Source organism: Microtus ochrogaster, unplaced genomic scaffold, assembly GCF_000317375.1.
Source record: "Microtus ochrogaster isolate Prairie Vole_2 unplaced genomic scaffold, MicOch1.0 UNK15, whole genome shotgun sequence".
NCBI classification, from domain to species: domain Eukaryota; kingdom Metazoa; phylum Chordata; class Mammalia; order Rodentia; family Cricetidae; genus Microtus; species Microtus ochrogaster.
In genome coordinates, this window is record NW_004949113.1 from 5,145,720 (window position 1) to 5,166,353 (window position 20,634).

The window sequence follows — 20,634 nt, forward strand, 5'->3', positions numbered from 1 at the left end:
GCAGTCAGAAGACCTTTGTTGATGACCTTCTAACTTTTGCTGTATTTGCTTACCCCCTCCTAATAGGGTCTCCCTGAGTAACACAGGGAAGGCTTGTAACTAGTGATCCTCCTGCCTCAGTGTTCCGAATTCTGGGACCGTAGGCATGTATGACTGTACCTTGAGGCTTTAAAACAGTCTGTCTTTTAAACAAGTTCTCACTCTGCAGCTGGCTTGGAACTTACAGTGATCCTCCTGTCTGCCTTCTGGGTGTCTGAATTACAGGGCATGCACCACCATGCTTGGCCCTTGAACATTTTTGTGCTAACGACCATACTAACAGATGTGATGTAGGGCACACACATGTGCACACTGACACAGCTGAGACCAAAGCTTCAGGAGATAGTGTCCCATCCAAGCAGAATGCTGGGGCTGGCCTGTGACTTTGATGTCACCACATCCTGAGTCACAATCCAGGTTGAGAAATCCTGGTCATTTCAAATGTGTGGGGTGCCTAGTAAGGATTAGGGATAAGGCCTCAAGAACTCCTTCCAATTTGCGTCTACAGGAAGTAGCAGTGGTATAGAGAAAAAGGCAGCCAGGTACGCTCAGGTTATTTTATTTAGGGCGTGTCACGGGCTTGAAATCATCAGCTTTCTCCTGTGCAGGATCACAAGATTGTTGGGGGAAACTGAAGCTTGTGCTTCCCATTCCTTTGGGAGTGGGTCCACTAAAGCTTTAAAAGGGGACACCTAAAGCATTGAATAAGTAAGTGGAGATGTTTCAGTAACAGGAGACCATGACAGTGGCAGGAATCCAGAGGGAAGCGATGGGTTGATGATGGCTGTCTCACCTTGAACAGGACGAGAGGGAGAAACCCAACCCCTGATCAGACCAACACCCAAGAATGCCCAGGCATTCTCAAGCTAGGGACAGCTCTAGTTCTATTGTTTTAGTGGCTGAGTTTTGATTTGTTTGCTTGTTTGTCCACACGTCTGTGTGGGTGTCGGATCCCCTAGAACTGGAGGCACAGAGAGCTGTGAGCTGCCAGGAGAGCAGCCAGGGCACTGAGCTGCTGAGCCACTGAGCCATCTCTCCAGCCCGCAAGTCACTGCCTTTTGGACCTCAGTTTTATCATCTGTCAAATGGACTTGGGTGACTCAGATACAAGATGGGGTACTTAGAAATGCAGATGTGCAGAAGAAGTACCACAGGCCTACCAGGTCAGCCTTCCTTCTCCTGTTGTGAACGTCGGGAATTAAGTGGCTGCAGTTACAATCTCACCCGAGTTCACAGGGGCCATCTGGGCCTCCTACCAAAGGGAGCCATGATTATGATCTGTGTCTCCAGTCTCATCCATGCCCTGGCAGACTTCTGTGTCAGGATCTAGCTGTGTTTCCTGAAGCTGGGAGGTCCCCTCTGCCTCCGACAAAGACAGACTGATGTGGAGCTTCTAACTTTGTGATCTGTGCATCTGCAAAGTTCTCCACAAAAAAACTAGGTAAAAGCCTGATCCTGGAATTGCCCTCCTCGGGGCAAAAAGTGTCTGTTCCTGGGGTGTCTGTAAGAGCCTCATGTTTACTATCTCAGTGTCCTGAGTCACAGAGGGCCCAGCCAAGTCAACACATCATCTACGCGTCTTTGTTCAACATAAGCTCAGAGGGTTGCAGAAACCCAGGGAAACAGTTGAGAGGAAACCAGACTCAGTAAGGATCTAGGGGCCTGGATTTAGCCCGGGTTCATTTTCCTTCTCTGGGATTTCCTGTCCCTTTTCTGGATGTTTCTATCTACCCATGTTCCTTGGCAGTTGGTTTAAAGGCCATCGGCTCGGCGGTAAAAGAACGCCTTACTCAGACTTGGGCTTAGTTGTTAAACTATCAACCACTGCTGAATCGTGTGGATCTAAAGCTAGGTTTATAGATCTAAGCTCTCAGCCTCCGTCAATCTCATCTTTCAGTGGAAAAAGAACAAGCTTTAAGACTAAGCTTAAAAGCACACCCACACCCAAGAGCCTCTTAAGGGGCAAGTCACTGGGACAGAGGGCTGCTTGGGGAAACAAAACTGAGATGGATTCTTAAGGACGATAAAATAAGTGAGCCCCAAATAAGGCCTGCAGTGTTAGACTGCAGTTAAAATTTAACAATATTTTAAAATGTAAATTATCTGGCATTCTCAACTGTACAGGATGGGGGGCAGCAAAGGAAGAGACAATGGGCTAGGACGAGATAATTTACTCGGTGCTAAAATTCCAGGAAGTTTGTGTTGATCTGGGCCCACATGTTGTTTCTCTTCAGCACAAACCTAAGTCTTTATCTTCCTATTAGAGTGGAGAGGAGATTTTTCTACTTAGTCATTTTTACAGTTGGGATTTTTACCGCTTTCATCAAACAGAGCTTGTGAGATTGGCGGCTCTTAGCGCTGAGATGAAAATATTGGGAGGGCTCAGTGGGTCCTGTTTTGTTTATTCTAACAGTGCAGTCTTTGATCTAAACATATTTCCTGGGGTCTGGAGCAGATGACCTAATTCCTGTCTTATCCTTTTCCACTTTTTTTGTGCATCTCAGATTGCTGCCTTTCCGAGGGACCCTTTGAAATACGCTTTATTTTTTTTTTTCTTCTTCCCGCTTTGGTACAGCTCTCTGTCATTTGTTTCATTTGGGGTGGAGTGTGTAACTCCCAGCAAAAAACCCATGGCTTTGTTTTTCTAACAGAACTGCGAAGTTCTAACGGAGTGGGAGCCCTTTTCCCTTTTTTTTTTTCTTTTATACTTCTCTTTCTTGACATTCTCAACACGCCAAAAGCAATAAGCAAATAACCTACTGCTAGCAGTCCATGTTAGCTGCTAATCATTTCGGACTTTCTGTTTGAACACTTTTAGAAAACAAATATATAACTAAAAAAAAAAAAAAAACGCTGTTGCCTCCCCATGCCCTAACAGCCATTATAAATCTGAATTGGGAAGCTGGGACGTGAAAAGCCAAAGCCAACTTCGGTAGATCTGTAAGGTCCTTCTTTCCATATCCCTGCGCCCTCCTCCTCGAAGGACATCCCCCCCCCCCACACACACACACTTGAGGATCTTTAGGTAGCTTCCGCCAGCAAGGGTGGTAACTTCTTTTTCTCCCCAAGTCACTGTCAATCATCAACTGTTTTTCCAAGGGTGTTTTCCAGGAAGGGAGGCCCTTGTTGGGGGAGGAGAGGAAGCAAGGCAGGGGGGAGGGGTGGAGGGAATCAAAAAGGAATAGCAGGGCAAGACCCTGACACAAGGGGTTAAGAAGCAGAAACAAGTCCTTAAAGTTGGTAAATTGTGGACCGTTGGCACCGCTGAAATTTTGGGTATCTTCACCAACCACATTTTAAAAAATGTCACCAAAGTGAGTATTTTTAGTTTTAAAATTTTATGAACGTTAAAGTGTCGTTCCAGTCTTTAGCGACCTTTCTTAGTTCAGCCAACCTGGTTCCAAACAACCGGGTTGTCTCTCAGGTTCCAAAAGGGAAAAGAAAGCTTAGTGGCAGAATTGGAGATGGGTAAGGCGCGCTCCCATCTTCTGCCGGGAACCCACCCAGTTCCTGGATGAGTATCAAAGGCCAAGCATGTGTTTATCCCTGGGCTCTGCATTTTCTGTGTTTGGAATGGATGTAGAGGGAAATGGGGCAGGTAGTGATCGATATATTAGAATGATAATCAATCAATACAGATAGGTCCGAACAAAAGGCGGGAGAAGGGGCGCAGGGACACTGGGACGGCGGCCTAGGAGGCCTTGGAAAATCTGGCTGAACCCAAAGCTACTTTAGTTTGTCTTAACTTGCTTGCAGAAAACGCTAGAAGAGAGGTTCGGGGGATAAGAGAAAAGCGCCCGCCCCTGCCCCCTCGCGGAAACTGCCTTGCAGCCCTCTGGGAAGAGCACCGCAAGCGAAACTTGGGGACCAGGCGGGCCTGCAGCAACGTGTGAGCGCGGGCCCAGCGGCCGCGCGGTGGCCGGGGAGGGTGGCAGAGGCGCTGTCACTGCCTGGCCCCTCACGGTGGCCACAGCCCGGGGATCGCCCCGATGTCACCAGGCTTCAAGCCGGAGCCAGGAGCGCGGCGCCAGCCCCCCCCCCTTTTTTGCATACGAGACCAGCGAGGCCGTCGCCTCTCAGCGACCGAGCATCTGACCTCTTCCTTCGGTGATCACTCCTGTAGGAAAAAAAATGTTGCAGGCAGGGCAGCAAGAAAACATTCCGGGGATGAATGGGAACCAAGGCATCCGCACTGTACCCCTACTCTACCCCCTCCCCCTGGTTTGGAAGCCCAGTCAGGTGACGTCTGATCCAAGAACAGGGGCTTTCCCTAACTGTCAGTTGGACGCTGAGGCTGAGTTGGCGCTTGAAGCACCCTAGAGGCTTTCTGGGCTTTGGAGTCTAGGGACAAATATGGGAGTTTCTGCTGGGAGTCCTCACCTGGGTACAGTCAGGTTTAGTGAGAGTCATCTCCTCCCTGAGACAAAGGAGTTCATTGGCCCCTGTGCAGACAACTTCCACCCTGTCTGTTGCTTCCCCTAAAATTGTGCACAGAAGCATGCCCCCAGAACAAAAGGCAGAAAGAAGACTCAGGTGAACTTGGATGACAAAATGATTCAAGTTGCTCCTACAGATCTGAATAATAGACTTTCATCCTTTTAAACATGTATGTGCTTTTAAATGCCTAAAAGACTAATTAAATAAAGAAAATATTGACCTCCTGGGTTGAGGCCCAGTTTCTGAGTCAGGTTATATAACCCCGCTGCATGGGGAATTCTCCAGCAAGGCGGCTCTCAGTTGCCTGAAAAAAAACAGGCCACAGAATCAAGTGAAACGGAACTAGAATAGTTAAAGCTGAAATCTAAGTCCACAGATCACGTTGGAGGGAACTTACCTGTCAGGATGAGGTCTCCAACCACAGCTTATATCCCCCCCCCCCTCTTGGGAGGTGGAGTGAGTGGGAGAAAAGTGGAAACTAATATACATTTCCAAACAAGAAATGGATATTGAAGAAATAGGTAGATTGCCAGATCTCAAAAGCAAGCAAGCAAGCAAGCAAACAAGCAAGCAAACAAAAAACAACAAAACGGGGGGGGGGGGGATCCAAACCAAAACAAAAATGCAGGCCCATGCATGCCCGTTTCTGTTATGCCTTTTACTATGTCTTTTTTAGAGGAGATACTCGCTTACACACGCAATTTACAGCTACCTGGGGAAATGGTAAACTACTTTTAGGGGCCTGGCTAGAGAGAAATGCAGTCTAAAAACACAGACACGGGATGCTGTTTTATCTGTTGCAAAAAAAAGGATGTATTTGATTACTTGAGCAAAATTACAGTATCTCTGTTGTTAGTAAGCATTAAATGTTAAAGAAATCGGAATCCCTCCCCGCTTCTATCTTTCCAAGAAAGTGCATGTCACAGTCCGTTTTTTTCTCCTTCCTTACCTAATACAAAATAAACCAACACTATACTCGCTCTCGGTCGAGAAGCATTTGCTCTTGTGAGAAACCTATGTACATTTTAATGAAAGTGATATTTCTTATTGTATATACAAGAGCATCGACATTTCTCCACTGAAGGTTGTTCAAGATGCTATCATTAGCAGCATTGTGAAATTCCAGCACACGTTTCCTACTGTGAATATACCCTACAAGGCAAAAATCCTACGTCTCAGTTTCAACTACCAAAACAACACTTGTGGTTTTTTTTCTCTAAAGAATTCTGCGTGCTTATTACTGTACAGAAACTTATTAACACCGAAGATGACTCAAGTAAAAAGCACAATACGAATAGCAGTTCAAAACGGAAATGGTTAATTCTATAAAATAAAAACAACAACAAAAAGCAGGTTGAAGTTTAAAATAAAAATGAAAACAAAACCAAAAACAAACAACAAACAGACAAACACAAAACCCAAACCCTTCGAATGTTCAGCCTGTACTTAAAGTCCTTCCCTTCAATCTGTTTGGAAAGATCAGACAATGTGGTTGCTGATAAAATTTCCCAGCAGGATCAAAGTGTACATTTATATACAGACTTTATTAGAGATCTACGCATCACGGAGGCATTGCATCAACACCAGATTCATATTAAACTGGATATAGAAAATAAGTTAATGCCAGATTAAGACCGCCTAGCAGGGCAACTTGTGATTGCCATAAATGTTACAGCAAGCTTATAGCACTCTAGTCCATTAGTATTTAGTCCAAAATACAGAAGACCAAAGTTAATGCTTGCATTCTGTTTGCAAAGCAAGGTTATAGCACTAATAAATAAGCTTTCTTAGAACTCTAGAGGTTGAATAAAGTACAAAAGAATGTCTTCATAGTGTAGTTCATAGTCCCAGGGGCCAGAAGGGAAGGAAGGGGTTGGGGCAAGAGGCAACCTCGGGGCAGCATTCTGAGTGGAAATGCTCCGGCATCTTTAGCTTGTGACTATCTCTTTGCTGTCCTCCACGAAGCGGGTGAAGCGGAAGTTGGTTCCGTTCTCGCTGCTTGCCATTTTCTCCAAGCCAGCCAGAGGAGCGCTGGGTTCGGAATTCCCCAGTTTTTCCACGTTCCCTGTCAGCCCGCTGATAGGTGAGCTGCTCCCGCTGCCCAGGCTTCCAGGAATTGGAGGGATGCCACCGTTCTGAATCACAGAGATCTCGTTGGCCTTCATGGCCAACCCGTTGGACAGTGCTGCCGTGTACTGGTTCCAAAAACTGGACGGATCCCCGCTTCCTGACCTCGCGGCTGCCAGATCCTTCTGGAACATTTCTGGGAACTTGACAGGATTGCCTCCTAGAAATGTCATGGGGCCATCCACGGAGAGCCGCCGGCCCCGGCGTGCAGGGGTGCTGTTCCACATGTGAGTGCCCATATGGACCTGGGGACGTGGGTTGGGGAAGAGAGAGGAGAAGAAAAAAAGAGTCAGAAGCTTAATAGCTGAATCTGTCTCAACTCATATCCCAAACCTTGACATAGCAAGAGGCTTAAATGTCTATTCTTATTATGTAACAGACAGGGGGAAAGACACCAGGAACCATCCACTCCCAAGGTCTAGTAATAATGTGTTTGCTCTCTGCACCCCTGGGCTGGCTGGCTTCTTCCTGGGCAAAGAAGCCTTAGTTACTCTTTTTTTATTACCCGTATTTAGCTTGTAATGGCCTCAAGCGAGCCAGGCAGTCTCGGATAGCGCCTTTCTGGGTTAGAATTGTTATGTCCACTCTCATTGCCGTGCTAAGTATTGTATCTGACACCCTTTACCCTGTAAATGTCCTTCTCAGATGGGAAGAAAGTAGCCCTCACTGATTGCCCATTGGAGGGCCCCGCACACAGAGAGAGGAAAACCCAGAAAGTAATTATTCATTTCACATTACTGGCAGCAACCTCCAGAGAAATACTCTGTCAACAGAAAAATGTACACAGCAAGAGTGTTCAACTGTTGCTCTAGAACGAGCGTGTTTGCTTTATTTCCAACACATATCAGTAGGAAATGTCGTGTGATCAATTATCATAATGCCCATTAGCGGAGGAGTGATGTTACCGTTTCTAGAAAAACAAACCAAGCGGGACTGCAGTTATGAAAAATAGCTGCATATGCCAAAGGAAGCCGTAATTATTAAGTGATATGGGCAGTACGCAGGCCACATGGAGGTCTTTAATCAATACCCCATGGCAACGCCAGGCTGTCTGATTTGGTAGGTAAAGCAATTCATTTGGTGCACTTAGCGAGACAGCAGAGAAAGGCTGCTACTTTGCTTAGGTACCAAATTATTCAAGGCGTGGTGACATGCAGCAAGCTACAGGCTGCTCTTGTCCCTGCCATGATCCTGACCTAATAAGGCTCCTTCATATCCCCCCACCCCACCTCCGCCCACTCCCATCAGATGCGTGCACCGGGTCCCCTTTCCAGAACCTTCTCCCCGACTATGCAGCTGAGGGCTCCAGGAGCATGCAGCAGCAACAGCAGCCAAGGGCATGAGAAAGGGTGATGGGTACAGGCAGAGCAGGTACCTTCAGATTGCCTTTTGTTGTGAATGCTCTTCCACAGATAGTGCAAGCAAAGGGCTTCTCTCCAGTGTGAGTTCTCTCATGGATCTGCAGGGCACTCGAGGAGGAGAAGGTTTTCCCACACGTGTTACAATAGTGCTGTTTGGGAGTTCTCCGGGGCAGAGCCGGGAGTAGAACTGGGGATGTTGAAGAGGATGACAGAGGCCCCGAAGGGATGTGACCAGTGGGGGCATCCTTACTGTCCTGAGGAGAAACGTGCACAAAGCCGTTGACCTCCGTTTTGATGAGAGATGACAAGGAGTTGGCGGGAATCACCGCCGAGTTCTGATTGGGGCCGAGGCTGGAGCTGGGCTCGAAGAGCTGTGATGGCAGGTCTCGCATCTGATGTGTCAGCATGTGCTGCTTCAAATTACCCTTTGTGGAAAAGCCACGATTGCAAACTGTGCAAATGAACGGTCTCTCTTTGGTATGACTTCTGTAGTGAATGTCCAAGGCACTCTGACAAGCAAAGGTTTTGCCACAAATGTCGCAAGCAGTGTTTTTAAATTTACCCCGGTCTCTGAAAGGGAAGAGGATTCCAAGGGAGTCTTCTTTGATGATTTTCTCGGCATGACTCGAGGTCAGGTCCAAAGCGCCCCCGTTCACTGGGGTGGGAGACAGACCATTGGCAAACTCGCCCGGCCCCACTCTCTGTGGCTTCTCCTCCACACCGGGAGACTTGTGAAAGTCTTGAGTGCTGTTGGAGGGAGACAGAGCCTGCATGGAAGAGGTAGACTCGGAGATGGCCGGGCTGCCGGCACTCTGGCTCTCCATGTCGCCGCCCACGGAGGATGAGTCGTTGGTCAGCACATCCCCTTCCAGCGACCCGTTCTCCACTGACTTCAAGCTGGCCTGCAGCTGCTCTGCCAGGCCAGCATTGATCATCTTCATCTGATTTTCCAAAGCAGCGATGCTCGAGCTCTCGAGGGGCAGAGGCGACGAGGACAGGCTGTCTTGGGAAGCATCGGCTGACTTGGGTGTATCCGGGATGCTGCCGTCAGGACAGTCTTCCGTGTTCTCATCCGAGAAGTTGTCTATGTCATCGAAATTCTTCTCATCGAATGAGCCCGTGTCGGACTCCATGGACTCGGGGTAGCTGTCAGGGACCGGGGTGTTAGGGATCTGACCCCCCATGTGCATTCGAATGTGCTGCTGGAGGACCACCGCGTTGGTGAACTTCTTCTGGCAGATTGGGCAAGAGTGCTGCACTCGGAGTGGGGGCATAGCCCGGTGGACGCTGTAGTGGGTCTTAAGGTTGCCTTTCGTGGTGAAGGCCCGGCCACAGATCTTACACTTGAAGGGCCTCTCCCCGGTGTGCGTTCGGTAGTGCATTTTCAGGGCGCTCTGACAGCTGAGGACCCGGTGGCAGATGATACACTCGTTGGGGTCTGTGGCCTTCTTGTCAATGTTCTCTACCAGCTGCTGCAGTTTCGATGTCTCTGAGGCCTGGGCTGAATCTAAGAGGCCCCCAAAAGGAAACTTGGCCTTGAACTGCTCAGACATGAGAGGCAACAAAGGGTTGGTGAAGGCGCCCCCCCCTGGGCCACCATCAGCCACTGGGGAACTCAGGGCACTGTTGCCTGCTGTTGGGACTGAGCCGATGGCCATACCAGCCTCTTCACTTTTTCCACTGAAAGGTGGCAGAACAGACCCTTCGCTTTCCTCTGAGAGCCCACTTGGGTTTCTTGTGGCCAAATCAGGGGCCCCAGAGTCACTTTTGACTGAGCCTTGGGGGCTGGCAGCAGAATGGCTAATAGGGATGGGGGCTGGCTCTTCTGTCTTGATGAAGGGCGTGAGGCTTGGAAGGGTCGGGGGCAATGGCAGGCCAACGGAAGTGGTCAGAGTGGGCAGGACCGGCTTGGTGTCTAGCCAGCTGGTGACCGGCTTCTCCGGGGGGATGGACATCCCATAGGGGATGCCGGTGCTTGTGGGGATGTTGTCCAAGTGCTCCGGTACGGGGTAGGGGTTCATCTGGATATGGGGGTACTTCTCTTTGTGGCGCTGGAAGTGAACTTTCAGGTTGCCCTTGGTGGAGAACCTGTTCCCACAGATGTTGCACTTGAAGGGCCTCTCTCCGGTGTGGGAGCGCAAGTGGATTTGCAAGGCACTGTCACTCCCGAAGACCTTTGCGCAGAACCTGCACTTGTGTTTAAAGAATGCCTCGTCTGAAGTACTTTTTGCTTCAAAGGCAGTGACATTTGGTGGCTTGCTTTTTCTTTGCTGGGCCAAGGCAGACAGGGAGTTTAAATCCTCTGCAGTTGTTCCAACGTTGGGCAAAGGGTTGGGGAAAACAGCGTTAGCTGGGGTCGGCTGAGGTAGAAGTGGGTTAGATGCAGGACTTAACAGACTGCTTATTGCGAATGCTGGTGTCGATGACGCTGAGACTGCCGGGGAGCTGACATGGGAGGCACCAGCACTGGAAGCCACTTTCTCTGAGGATGGGGTAGGAACTGCCGCCGTCACTAGGCTCACGTTGGGAGAAGTGCCACTGCTGGGCGGGACGATGGTGTCGGAACTGCTCTGAGGTAGCTGGACTGGGGGGAGCTGTTTCACACCGCTGATGCTGGCAGATTGGCTAGCAAGGCTCTGTGCTAATCCAGCTGCCGCCGCCAGCTGCTGAGATAAATGGGAACTTAGTGTGGACAAGGGGTTGGCCGACGTTCGTAAAGTACCTTGAGAAGGACTAGAAGATGCTGGCAGGTCTGCGTTCTGAGACGCCAACAGCAGTATTTGGTGACGAATCTGCTCTATGAGCTGCAGCTGGTGGATCTGCTGCTGCTGCAGGGCTAGGAGCTGCTCCATGAGGGCTGGGATGGCCAGCTTGCCTCCGGAGGCCCCCCCACACCTCGCTTCCTGGGAGAACTGGGCCACTGCCACCTTGGTACTCTGGAGATTCTCGATGATGACGTTGCTGTTGATCACCGAGAAATTGCCCAGTGTTGTCAGGTCCCCGAGTTGAGGTAGAGAGGTTGTGATCGCTGAGGTACCCGTGGAGGAGCCGCTGAGGCAGCTTGGGGTGGTGATGTTGGTGACGCCACTCAACGTACTGCTGCTGCTGCTGCTGCTAGTGGTGACAGCTGTGGCCTCCACCTCCATGGACTCTTCCCTGTCAAGTCCTTTGTGTTCTGAAAGGTCTCTGCAATCTTCTTCGTCTGTTCTGGTCACTGTGTCTTGCATTTGCTCATCAGGATTATTGAGAGACGGGCCAGGAGGGAATGTTTTGGGTGGGGAGGCTGGACTTTCGTTGACAATCAGAACTAATTGATTCTTAGTGCAGTTCTTTTTGTGGAGCAGAAGATCTGATAGCTCAAAGAATTCAGCGCAGCACCGGCCACAGACATGGGCATCCTTGCTCTTGGTGGGGCGGCTTGGTTGACCCTTCTCTGTGTCCCCTATAAACATCAAAAGGTTCAGGGTTAAAAATGACACCAGGACAGACTGTCAGCAATGACTTGAGAAAGAGAGAAAGGGCCGTAAATGTTTCCTGTCTACAAAGCACCAAATGGAAGCCCTGAAAGTCAGGTAGTGTTACCTGGGCGTTTCGAGATTCCTGTCCAGATGGCATTGTGGATAGCTATGGCCTTTAGATAATTCATCAAAATATAAAATACCATGAAGGGAGGACACTGGTACGTAATGAAATTCCATAGCGAAATATTGATTTCCAATATTTTATACACTGATTGTCTACTTGCCGGGAGAGGGTCCCTCAAGCAGGCTGAGAACTTATTAGGCTCTTGAGTTTCTGTCAACCTTATTCATTCTCAACGGATGCAAAGATATCTGTGACAGTTTGTTCTGTCACTAAACTAATTTGTAGTCATTCAGCTTCGAATCAGTTGTTGACAAGAGGGAAAAATGCATACACATCACCTAGCTGGGGGCCGACAACTCCAGAGTCACCTCAAGCCCCTGCCTGGAACCTGAGCCCAGGCCGAGAGTGACAGACACAGTACAATCACATCAGCCACAGACCCGACTGTTTTAGAAGAGGAAGCATCACACACACACACACACACACACACACACACACACACACACACGAGAACACAGGCGCACAATCCCACACAGGTCTGTCTGGTACCTATGTACCACTCCTACACACACATTTGTCTTTCAGATTCAGGAAGGAGCCCTGGTGATCATTCTCCTTGCTGAAGAATATATGTCACTGTGCTCCAAGTGGCGGTGTTCTTAATGTCTCCTCGAAAATGGCCTTTCTGTGGATAAAAACAAGCATGCCATCTACAGTCCTGCTAAACAGGAGCTGAAGAAGAACGTGCTAGAAGTGCTCCATCCTGAAGGAATCGTGCTTATAGGAGAGTTTGCCAATTCTTGCCTGAATGTCTTTAAAAACACGTTGTTTCTTACTGTTATCAGTTGTTTAAAAGATTGTATCAAGCATATATATGTCTACGAAAAGGTTTCATATGTGAAAAGACATCATTTAGATACACACACATTCACACACACACACATATACAAAATTTAAAATTCCCTAGATTTCTTGTTTGTCTTCTCTGGCTGCTCAGGGGTCTTCTCACTATGACCCATTTGTAAATTAAACATCAAAATCTCCAAGTCCAAGCTAACATCCTATTCAAAGACAGGATGGCGTTCCCCTTGTTTGCTCAGCATGGGGAACACCAACTTCTGCTGTACAAATGGTGTGTGGTCATCTCAGAAAGCTGTGGAAAAAACTGTTGAATTCAAGGATTACCTCCCTGCATGCTTTTCTACAAAGCTGAATCAGATAATGGGTAGTTTCCATGGCTTCCAAATTGAATCTTCTAGAAAACTTGCAGGAGAAAAGAAAAAAAAAAAAAAGGCAATTGCAGATATGAATACATGCAAAATCAAAATGCTTCCTTTCCTCCCCCCCCAGTCAACTGCATGTCCACTCAAAAGAGCCAGAGGTTACCTTTTTGGATTAAGCATCTAACAAGCTAGAAGAGTTTTGCATTTCAGAAAATACAATTAACACCTAAACAGTCACTTGTGAAAATTCCTTAACTCTATCTGCCTGGAGTGACACGGAAGTCGATGAGGGCCCCTGGTGAAGTATGTCGACCGTATGCACGCTCTCCTCACTGGGAGGGTTATTTTAGTAGCTGAGTTATACTTAATAAGCCAGCTTTCCTAATCCCCATCTTTAAATCTACACAGGGTTATAGTGCAAAACGCGTTAACAACGCCAAACAAATCGCGGTTGTGGCAGAAAATACCGATAATGATCCAGTTTTAATTTAATGTTTAATCATTCTAATTGGCACCAGATTCCCATGCACACTGAAGGTGCTGTTTTAAGCACTTTCTGTCTCTCCCCCTGCCTTGAAATAATACAAACAAAATATTAAATGAAATTTGCTAAAGTTACACCGTTTCACTTGGGACAAAACGATGTGACAAAAATTCTGTTTAAAGCTTCGTATTTTGACAACTGATTTTAAATGATGCATCCATTTCGGATGCTTATTTTAAACTAGGAAATGCAATTCCTAATATATTCAACAGAAATGTTATTTCTTTCTCTCTGCACATTTCCATATGTAATGGTTATGTTTCCATCTACTTTTACAGCCAATTATGAAGGAACAAAAGCTATTCTGTTTGTTCACACATTTTCAACAAAATGCATTAAAACTATTATGTCAGCATGTTCTATTAAGCTCTGCATTCAGTGGAAAATACTTTTCAACCAGCTCACATTTATCAAAACATAAAGCCACTTTAAAACACAGTTTTGCTTGGTCAGCTGGGCTTAGACAAATAACGGCAGATTCAGAACTAAATAACTAGCAAGGGAAATCAGAAAACTGACTTCATCAATTGTACACATTACAATGTGGCTGCTTCAAATATTTAGCACATCTGTGCTCACGGTTAAAGGGCATTTTAATTCTTTATAACTTGCAAGCATCTGATATTCTCATAATATATAAGGAAAAGAATAAGAGGAGGTTCCTTTGGAGGGCTTAATGGATTACTACTTGCCCGTACTGGGATTCTGCATTGGTGCTGCTTCAAGCCTCACTTGAGAATTTTCAAGTTGTTCAACCTGAACATTTTTATATTTAGGATTATGCTAACAGGACGGAGATAGAGACGCTTGAAGACAAGTGCCTGCTGGCTTCTAAGAGAGAGGAGACCCTGTCTAAAAGTTGGCCAATATTTAAGCTTTGATTCCCACAATTTAGTAAGCTGACATTTAATCTCACTGTCCAATCAACTCATTTAATTTCCTGATGTTTATGATCATGCTGCCCTCACCCCTCAAAATCCTGGTATCTATTTTTGAACTCACTTCAGAAGCAGGTGTTGTTACACTCTAAAATGCCTAACTTTAAACCCATCTGCATTGTGAACACAGTTCCAGGGAAGCAGCTTAGAGAGAAAGAAGACAGGCCAGGAAACCAGCACGAATCTGGGGCTCCAACTGCTAAAAGAAATACTTTTAAGTTGCAATTAGATAGCAGGCAGGCAGGCAGGCAGGCGTGCACGCAGGCGCGCACATGCACAAACACACACACACACACACACACACACACACACACACACACACACACACGCCTGTGTTCTAGTTCATTTTTTTTCCTGATCCTATCCTCTGTTATCTTGTATCTCTCTCAATAATCTGTTAGTCGGGATAGTAGCAACTGGTGACCTCATTATCCTAACTATGGTTGCCTTGTTCCTCCTATTGTGGTGAAAATCGCATTCCAGACCTTGAATTCACATTCATTTTGTAATTCCAGTCAGGTAGGAAATTTACGAAGCAAGAGTTTTGTGTTTTTTTTTTTCCCTCAGCAAGCAGAAAAAGATGCTTAAAATTTCAGTTCTTTTTTGGAGGAAGGAGGTGTATACCGAATTAACACTAAAATTCCAGATGTGTAAGCTCTTGGTTAACTATTTAGGCCCCCAATTCCAACTTGTCACTTTTTCATCCTCTGAACCGAACCCAGCAGACTCGGAAGCAGAAAATAGAAGTGTTGCAGCCTCGCCATCTAGTCAGAAAACAAAAATAAAACCATGCCTCGCACAGAAAGGTTCAGCCAAGCAGGAAAGGAAGAAAAGGAAAACAACACAACACAAAACAAAATAAGTAGAAACCAACCACCAGGCTTTACCGAATTTAGTTTTCTTCTTTTGGAGCTCTGTAGAAAGGGCCTCCACTCTACTTCCCATTACCTTAAGACTACATTAGCATTTCTTAATAGAATTCAAACAATAGTGGAGTTGGGGCCCCTAATTTTAACAGGCTGTTCCTTCCCATGGACCTACTTGCAAAGGCGATCACGAACATATTTGATTGAATAATTCTGTATCTTTTTAATTTTTTTTTTAAAGACAGACTCTAAATGACCAATGTAAAGTTCCAGAAAAGCACACCATATGTTGGGCATATTTTCAGTAGTGTCTGAAGTTCCGTTTATGCGAAACGACAAACTAACTGGTCTCCTTCAAGTCTCAGTGCCGGCCCTGACCGTGTGAAAGGGTGCACGGGTAATCTCTGAAAAAAGAAGCACATGGACAAGACACTCTCCATTGAAAGCACTGGTCCCAGCCCACTTCTTGCTCACAATAAATAAAAGGGGAAAATGTCTTCCCCATGGATGAATCAAACTGAACACTAGATGGGGTTCCAACTGCAAGGGTTTGTCCAAAAACTGCTTTGTGGCTTTCCTATCCCAGTGACGCGTAAAAGAGAGACTCCTTAAGGCGAGATCTAAACGCTCACTACACAAACATTGGCAAAGTCACAAGAAACTAAATCCCTGTTGTTGGAGGGTGAAGCTGAGCTATGGGAATTACCTGTCAATCTTCCCCTTTGGGGGTCTGGCATCTGGGGGTGGCAGGGGAATAAGGTTAGGAAAAGAAGCCAAGCTGATAAGGAGAAACTAAAATAAACTACTAACTTCCTGCTAAGTGACTAGCAAGACTCAAATTGGGGGTCACTGGGAAGACACTGAAGGACATATTATGATCTGGACCTTGTCACCTCTGCATGGGAGGAGGCCGGCAAAGGTTAAAACAGCTCTACGCATGCAGGTTTTCTACAGCCTGGCACGGACTTTTTTCTTCTTGGGGGAGGGGTGTCAAGTCTTTTAGGTTAATAGTCTCTTCTTTCCCCTCTAAGGATATTTTGGAACGCAGGCTTTCTGCAATAGGGACTGTGCTAGAAAAACCATGTTTAAGCTGTAGAAGAATTTCGATTTTCTGGTTGCTACCCACTGGGCTTGGCTAAGTTTGGAAACCTGGAACCTGCCTGAGTCCCCCCCCCCCCCAATCGCCCTCCAGATTCTCAACCAGAAAAATGCGGGCTCTTGCCTTCTGAAGGAGATTGCTACTTTAAAACAAAACAAAACAAAACAAAAAAAACTCGAAGCCTCCAAACGCAGAGAAAAGACAGCTTCCCAAAGAGCACCCTATAGTTTGGTACTCGTGCCCATGAGCCAGGGCAGAAACTGGATGGAAAACAACAACACCAAAGGCTCGAAACCAAAGAGCCACCTTCAAGGAGTTATCCCCTGCCTGATCTGGCTTTGCTGTTTGTTTTCAATATTTTAGTAGGTATCTGCAGCCCGAAACTAATCTCGAAAAACAAACAAAACAAAAAAGCAGATCACTTTTTAATCATCCAGAATCTTCTATCTCACCAAACTTAAAAAAGGTTTGACTAAACACAAATTCTTTCCAACTGCCCTGTCTTGTGGGTGTCAGTAGTTTTTCTTCTTTTTTTTGTAAAGCAATTCATTATAGTTCTCTCTAACCTTTGGGGCTCAGAAATCAATGTGTGGCCATTAAGCTGCTTACAATGAGTAAATTACCTTGGTAAATAATAGAATTTTTTTTATTAATATGAGTAAGATGGGGTTTTCAGGATATTTCTTAGGAGAGTCAATATCTTATCTGCAGTTCCTGATGTTTTTACTTTCTTCCAATATTATCCTTAAAAAAAGCTAAGCAACAAAAGTACTTAAACGAATGAAGTCAGAATGGGGCTTCCAAGTAGCTTCAAGAATATTGAAACCATCGCCAAAAGGAATGAACACACACGCACACACGCGCGTGCACACACACCCTGGAAATCCAAACTCACAGAAGAGTAATCACATATAAAAGCCTAAGAGTACATATTCCCTTTTCCAAGAATTATCTATCTTGGTAAATAATCTTTCCAAGGCCAGTTATCTTTCTACAAGTAACTTGAGACTTGTTGAATATCTTTTAAGATATGGATCCTATTTAGCATAATCCTGGTTTAATAAAAAAAAAACAGAAAAAAACTTACAAAAATGCCCAAGGAGAATAAACTACCAATGTTCTAAGACAAACTAAATAATCCTTAAAAAACAAAGCAAAACTTTGAATTAAGCTTTTGGAATGGTTGCTTAGCATGGCATGGCTTTCTTTGAACAACTCAAAGACAGTAGACACTACATATACATGAATGAGGACAGACAGCCAAACAGGAGAATGGCTGCTTCAGGGCCACTGTGGCTGGGGCTGCAAACTTTTCTGTTTTGCTCTAGGTCAGACACTTTGAGGGACAATATGGAAGAAGGGCATAAATCAGATTTACTTTGCTAATATCTGCTGTTTCATTTTCTACAATCAAACCCTCCTGTGATAGGAGAAAAAGTAAGGCTGGCATTTGAGTAGGGGATTGCCTTCCAAAGTAAAAATACCAACCATCCAGCAACACCTTCTCAAGTGCAGGTTCTATGTAGGGAAAGAGATGGGGATGGCTGGACTCAGTGCAGAAAAACTGAGTTTTTAAAGCAAACTTGAGCCATGTCATGGACTTCCATTTCTATCTTATCTCACAACTGTTCCCGGATGTGGAGAGCCGGGTATGGCAGGCCCTCCTGACCGTCAACTGGTGGGGAGGGCTCTGCTGGAGGACTGCTATTACAGCACACTAAATCCTGTAACCCTATTACAAAACCTACCCTCTAGGCAACTTCTTCCAAACTTATTGTTCAACCATGTAAAAACAGTCATAACCTAAAACTATTACTCCTGAAGAAAAGGAGGGAGTGAGAAAAGGGCCTGGGAGGGGTGTTTCCTAGGGTGCTCAAAATAATCAAGACTTGTGGACAATGAACTAGCTTTTAGAAAGAAAAGGAGAATTAAGTGAAAAAGAAGAAAGAGAAAGAAAGGAAACTTGATTCAGTTCCCTAATTAACTTACCTCAAAGCTCAAATAAACTAAAAAAAATTGTACTAATAAATAATAATAGCGAGAGGTAGTGAAGCCCTTTAATGCTATCACTTTATGAGAAGCCTTAACTATTAAACATTCAGATCCAGACTCAAAGCGGAGAACTAGCAAGCATCATTTCTTCCAAAGCCCGACGTGGTGATTGTTGCTTTTTGAGATTTTTGCGTGGAAAATGTAAATAACCAGTACAAATTTGCAAAATAAAAAACCCCTCTCCTATCTAGTTGGTTTTTTTAAATTTCGTATGCAAATTGTTAACTTTAACAGTAAGGCTCATTAGAGACTTAAGGGAAGATTGGTTTGGGGGCGGCAGGAGGCCTTAAAAAAACTAGTTGAGAAACCCCACAAAAATAGTTCGAGTGGTCGCTGTGGCCTTGGTTAATCTCATCTGGCTTACCCTCGAACCGGTTCTTTTGGGATGGTAAACCGGGTGCGTTTCAAGGGATCTTTCCGAAGAGCTGAGAGAAGCAGACACTGATAAGGCTTAAAAAGTGCTGGGCAAACAGTTGCCTTAATGGGTCTTTGGTCTCCTGAAAAATGTCCAGGTATCTTACGCCAGGGCTGCCCTCTCCCAACAGCGAGGAGGAAGGAGCGTCCTTGCACCCAGAGCGGCTAGAGTCAGGCCTCTGGGGAAGGAGCCTGCGACGTGGGGCTCAGCCGTCCGCGAAGCGGAATGGGCAGAGGTGCGGATCTCAGGTCACGCTTCGGAGCTCTGCTGGGGTGTAGCTCCCACCTCCACACCCTGCAACGTCCCCCACCCCCGGGATTGAGGATCCCGAGAGGCAGCAGTAGCCGTGGACCCACGCAGCAGAGTCGGGCAAAGCGCCCGGTGACCCGGGGACCGAGCGACACCTCCGGCCTGGGAGCTCGGAAACTCTGCCTCGAAAACAGTTCAGGTCACGCTGGGGTCGGAGGGGTCTTCCCTCCGTAGACCCAGTTCCCTGCCCGGGTGTGTCCTACCCTAGGCCATAGTTCGCTCACACAAACTTTTCCCGACTTGTCCATTCCTTTCCGGACCCTGCCTTCATCGCCTGCTCGTTTCAGAGGTCTGGCGGGCTAAGCCCTAGACCCGAGAGAGTGTCCAACGAATGACCCTTTCCAGGACCGGTCCCGTTGGAGGGGACTCCTCAATCGGTGGGGAGCACACACCCCAGCCCGAATTTGAGGGATTGTGGGTGCAAATTTTGGGAGAAACATGTGGGGATAAACTTGGGAAGCCGGACCGCGACACTTCCAGGTCCCTAAGCCCAGTCTCCAGAGCGACCGGTAGTACACTCTGGCCGCGACTCCAGCATGCCACTCCTCCACCCCGGTCCCCACTTCTCACAGGTCGGAACCTCCAAAGGCACCACATTTCGCTCGCTAACCGAGTGGGTACGAGAGTGGGGAGGGGGTGCAACGAGCTCCCCACGCGCTCGGCGTTCAGCCACCGGCACGAAGTAAACTTCTTCAACGCTGGCGGCGGGGCTGGGTAGAGAGGCCCAGGAGACCGAGGCCCAGCCCAGGGACCCGCGTGCCGCGCGGGGAGCACGGGGGACTTCGCGTGGGAAGCCACGGTCGGCCTCGGTCCGCGCGATCGTCCCTGGGGCGGCCGTGTTGTGGCCTGGGCTCCTCGGACCGGCGGGGCGGAGGAGAGAGGCCAGCCGACCCTGTTCCGCCCAGCCGAGGACACGGAACTCCGGAAAGCTCCAGCCGGGATGGGCTGGTTCTCCCGGGGCAGGGGGGAAAACCGGCCCGGCAAATTGAAATCGAGGAAGCATGAAATAAAACCAGACGCGCCGAGCGCAGAAGGCGAGAGCGGCGGTGGGCGCGGGGCCCACCGCGTGTGCGTGGGTCCGAGTGTGCGTGTGAGTGCGTGTGTCTGTGTGTCCGCGGCGCGGGCCGGAGCACTCACCATCTCGCCGGGGGAGCGAGGCCACTTCGGGGTCGGATTGGAAATGTTGAGGCTTCGCTTGCTTCCTCCGCGACATGCTGGCTCAAACATCAGCTGGGGCAGAATAAAAAATTACTAAAAAAAAATCTTCTCAAAATTACGGAAATCGAGCGGCGGCGGCGGCGGCTCCCCCCGCCCGCCGGCCCGCCCGCCCCCTCCCCGGCTCCCCGGCCCCGGGCACAGCGCGCATGTGTCCTGCTATAATTATGATTATCAATAATGCATTGCGATTAATCATAGAGGGGCTCTTTGAAAGGCGATTGGCACCGGGCCAGCGCTATTCAAACCCGCTCGCCTTAATCAATTAGTTCGTGATTTGCTGCAGACCCCTGTCTCTCCGCGCGCTGGCCCAATAAGCCGGCCGCGGGGCTGGCTCTGCGCGCCGCGCCGCCCGACTCTGGGTTAACCCTCTTGGCGACCGCCCGGGACTCCGCGGCCCGGCCGCCGGGGGCCTGCCTCCTCG

The 20,634-nt window shown here is 47.6% G+C and overlaps 1 protein-coding gene across 6 annotated transcripts in view; it reads right to left on the reverse strand.

The window, feature by feature from the left end:
* Positions 1-1,040: 1,040 nt before the first annotated feature.
* The window catches only part of Sall1 (spalt like transcription factor 1), a 20,972-nt gene continuing 1,378 nt past the window's right edge, over positions 1,041-20,634 (reverse strand). For 2 of the 6 annotated variants that reach the window (XM_005367045.2, XM_013353730.2), the window contains exons 2-4: positions 20,133-20,225; positions 7,979-11,406; positions 1,041-6,848 (exon numbers count right to left, since the gene is read on the reverse strand). In XM_005367045.2, coding sequence (XP_005367102.1) covers positions 6,405-6,848; positions 7,979-11,406; positions 20,133-20,208 — 3,948 coding nt within the window. In that variant the 5' untranslated portion in view covers positions 20,209-20,225 and the 3' untranslated portion in view covers positions 1,041-6,404. Of the gene's footprint in view, positions 6,849-7,978; positions 11,407-12,734; positions 12,807-20,132; positions 20,281-20,634 lie in introns of those variants that run through there. The other 4 variants (XR_003378734.1, XR_003378733.1, XR_003378735.1 and 1 more) reach the window with 4 other exon arrangements.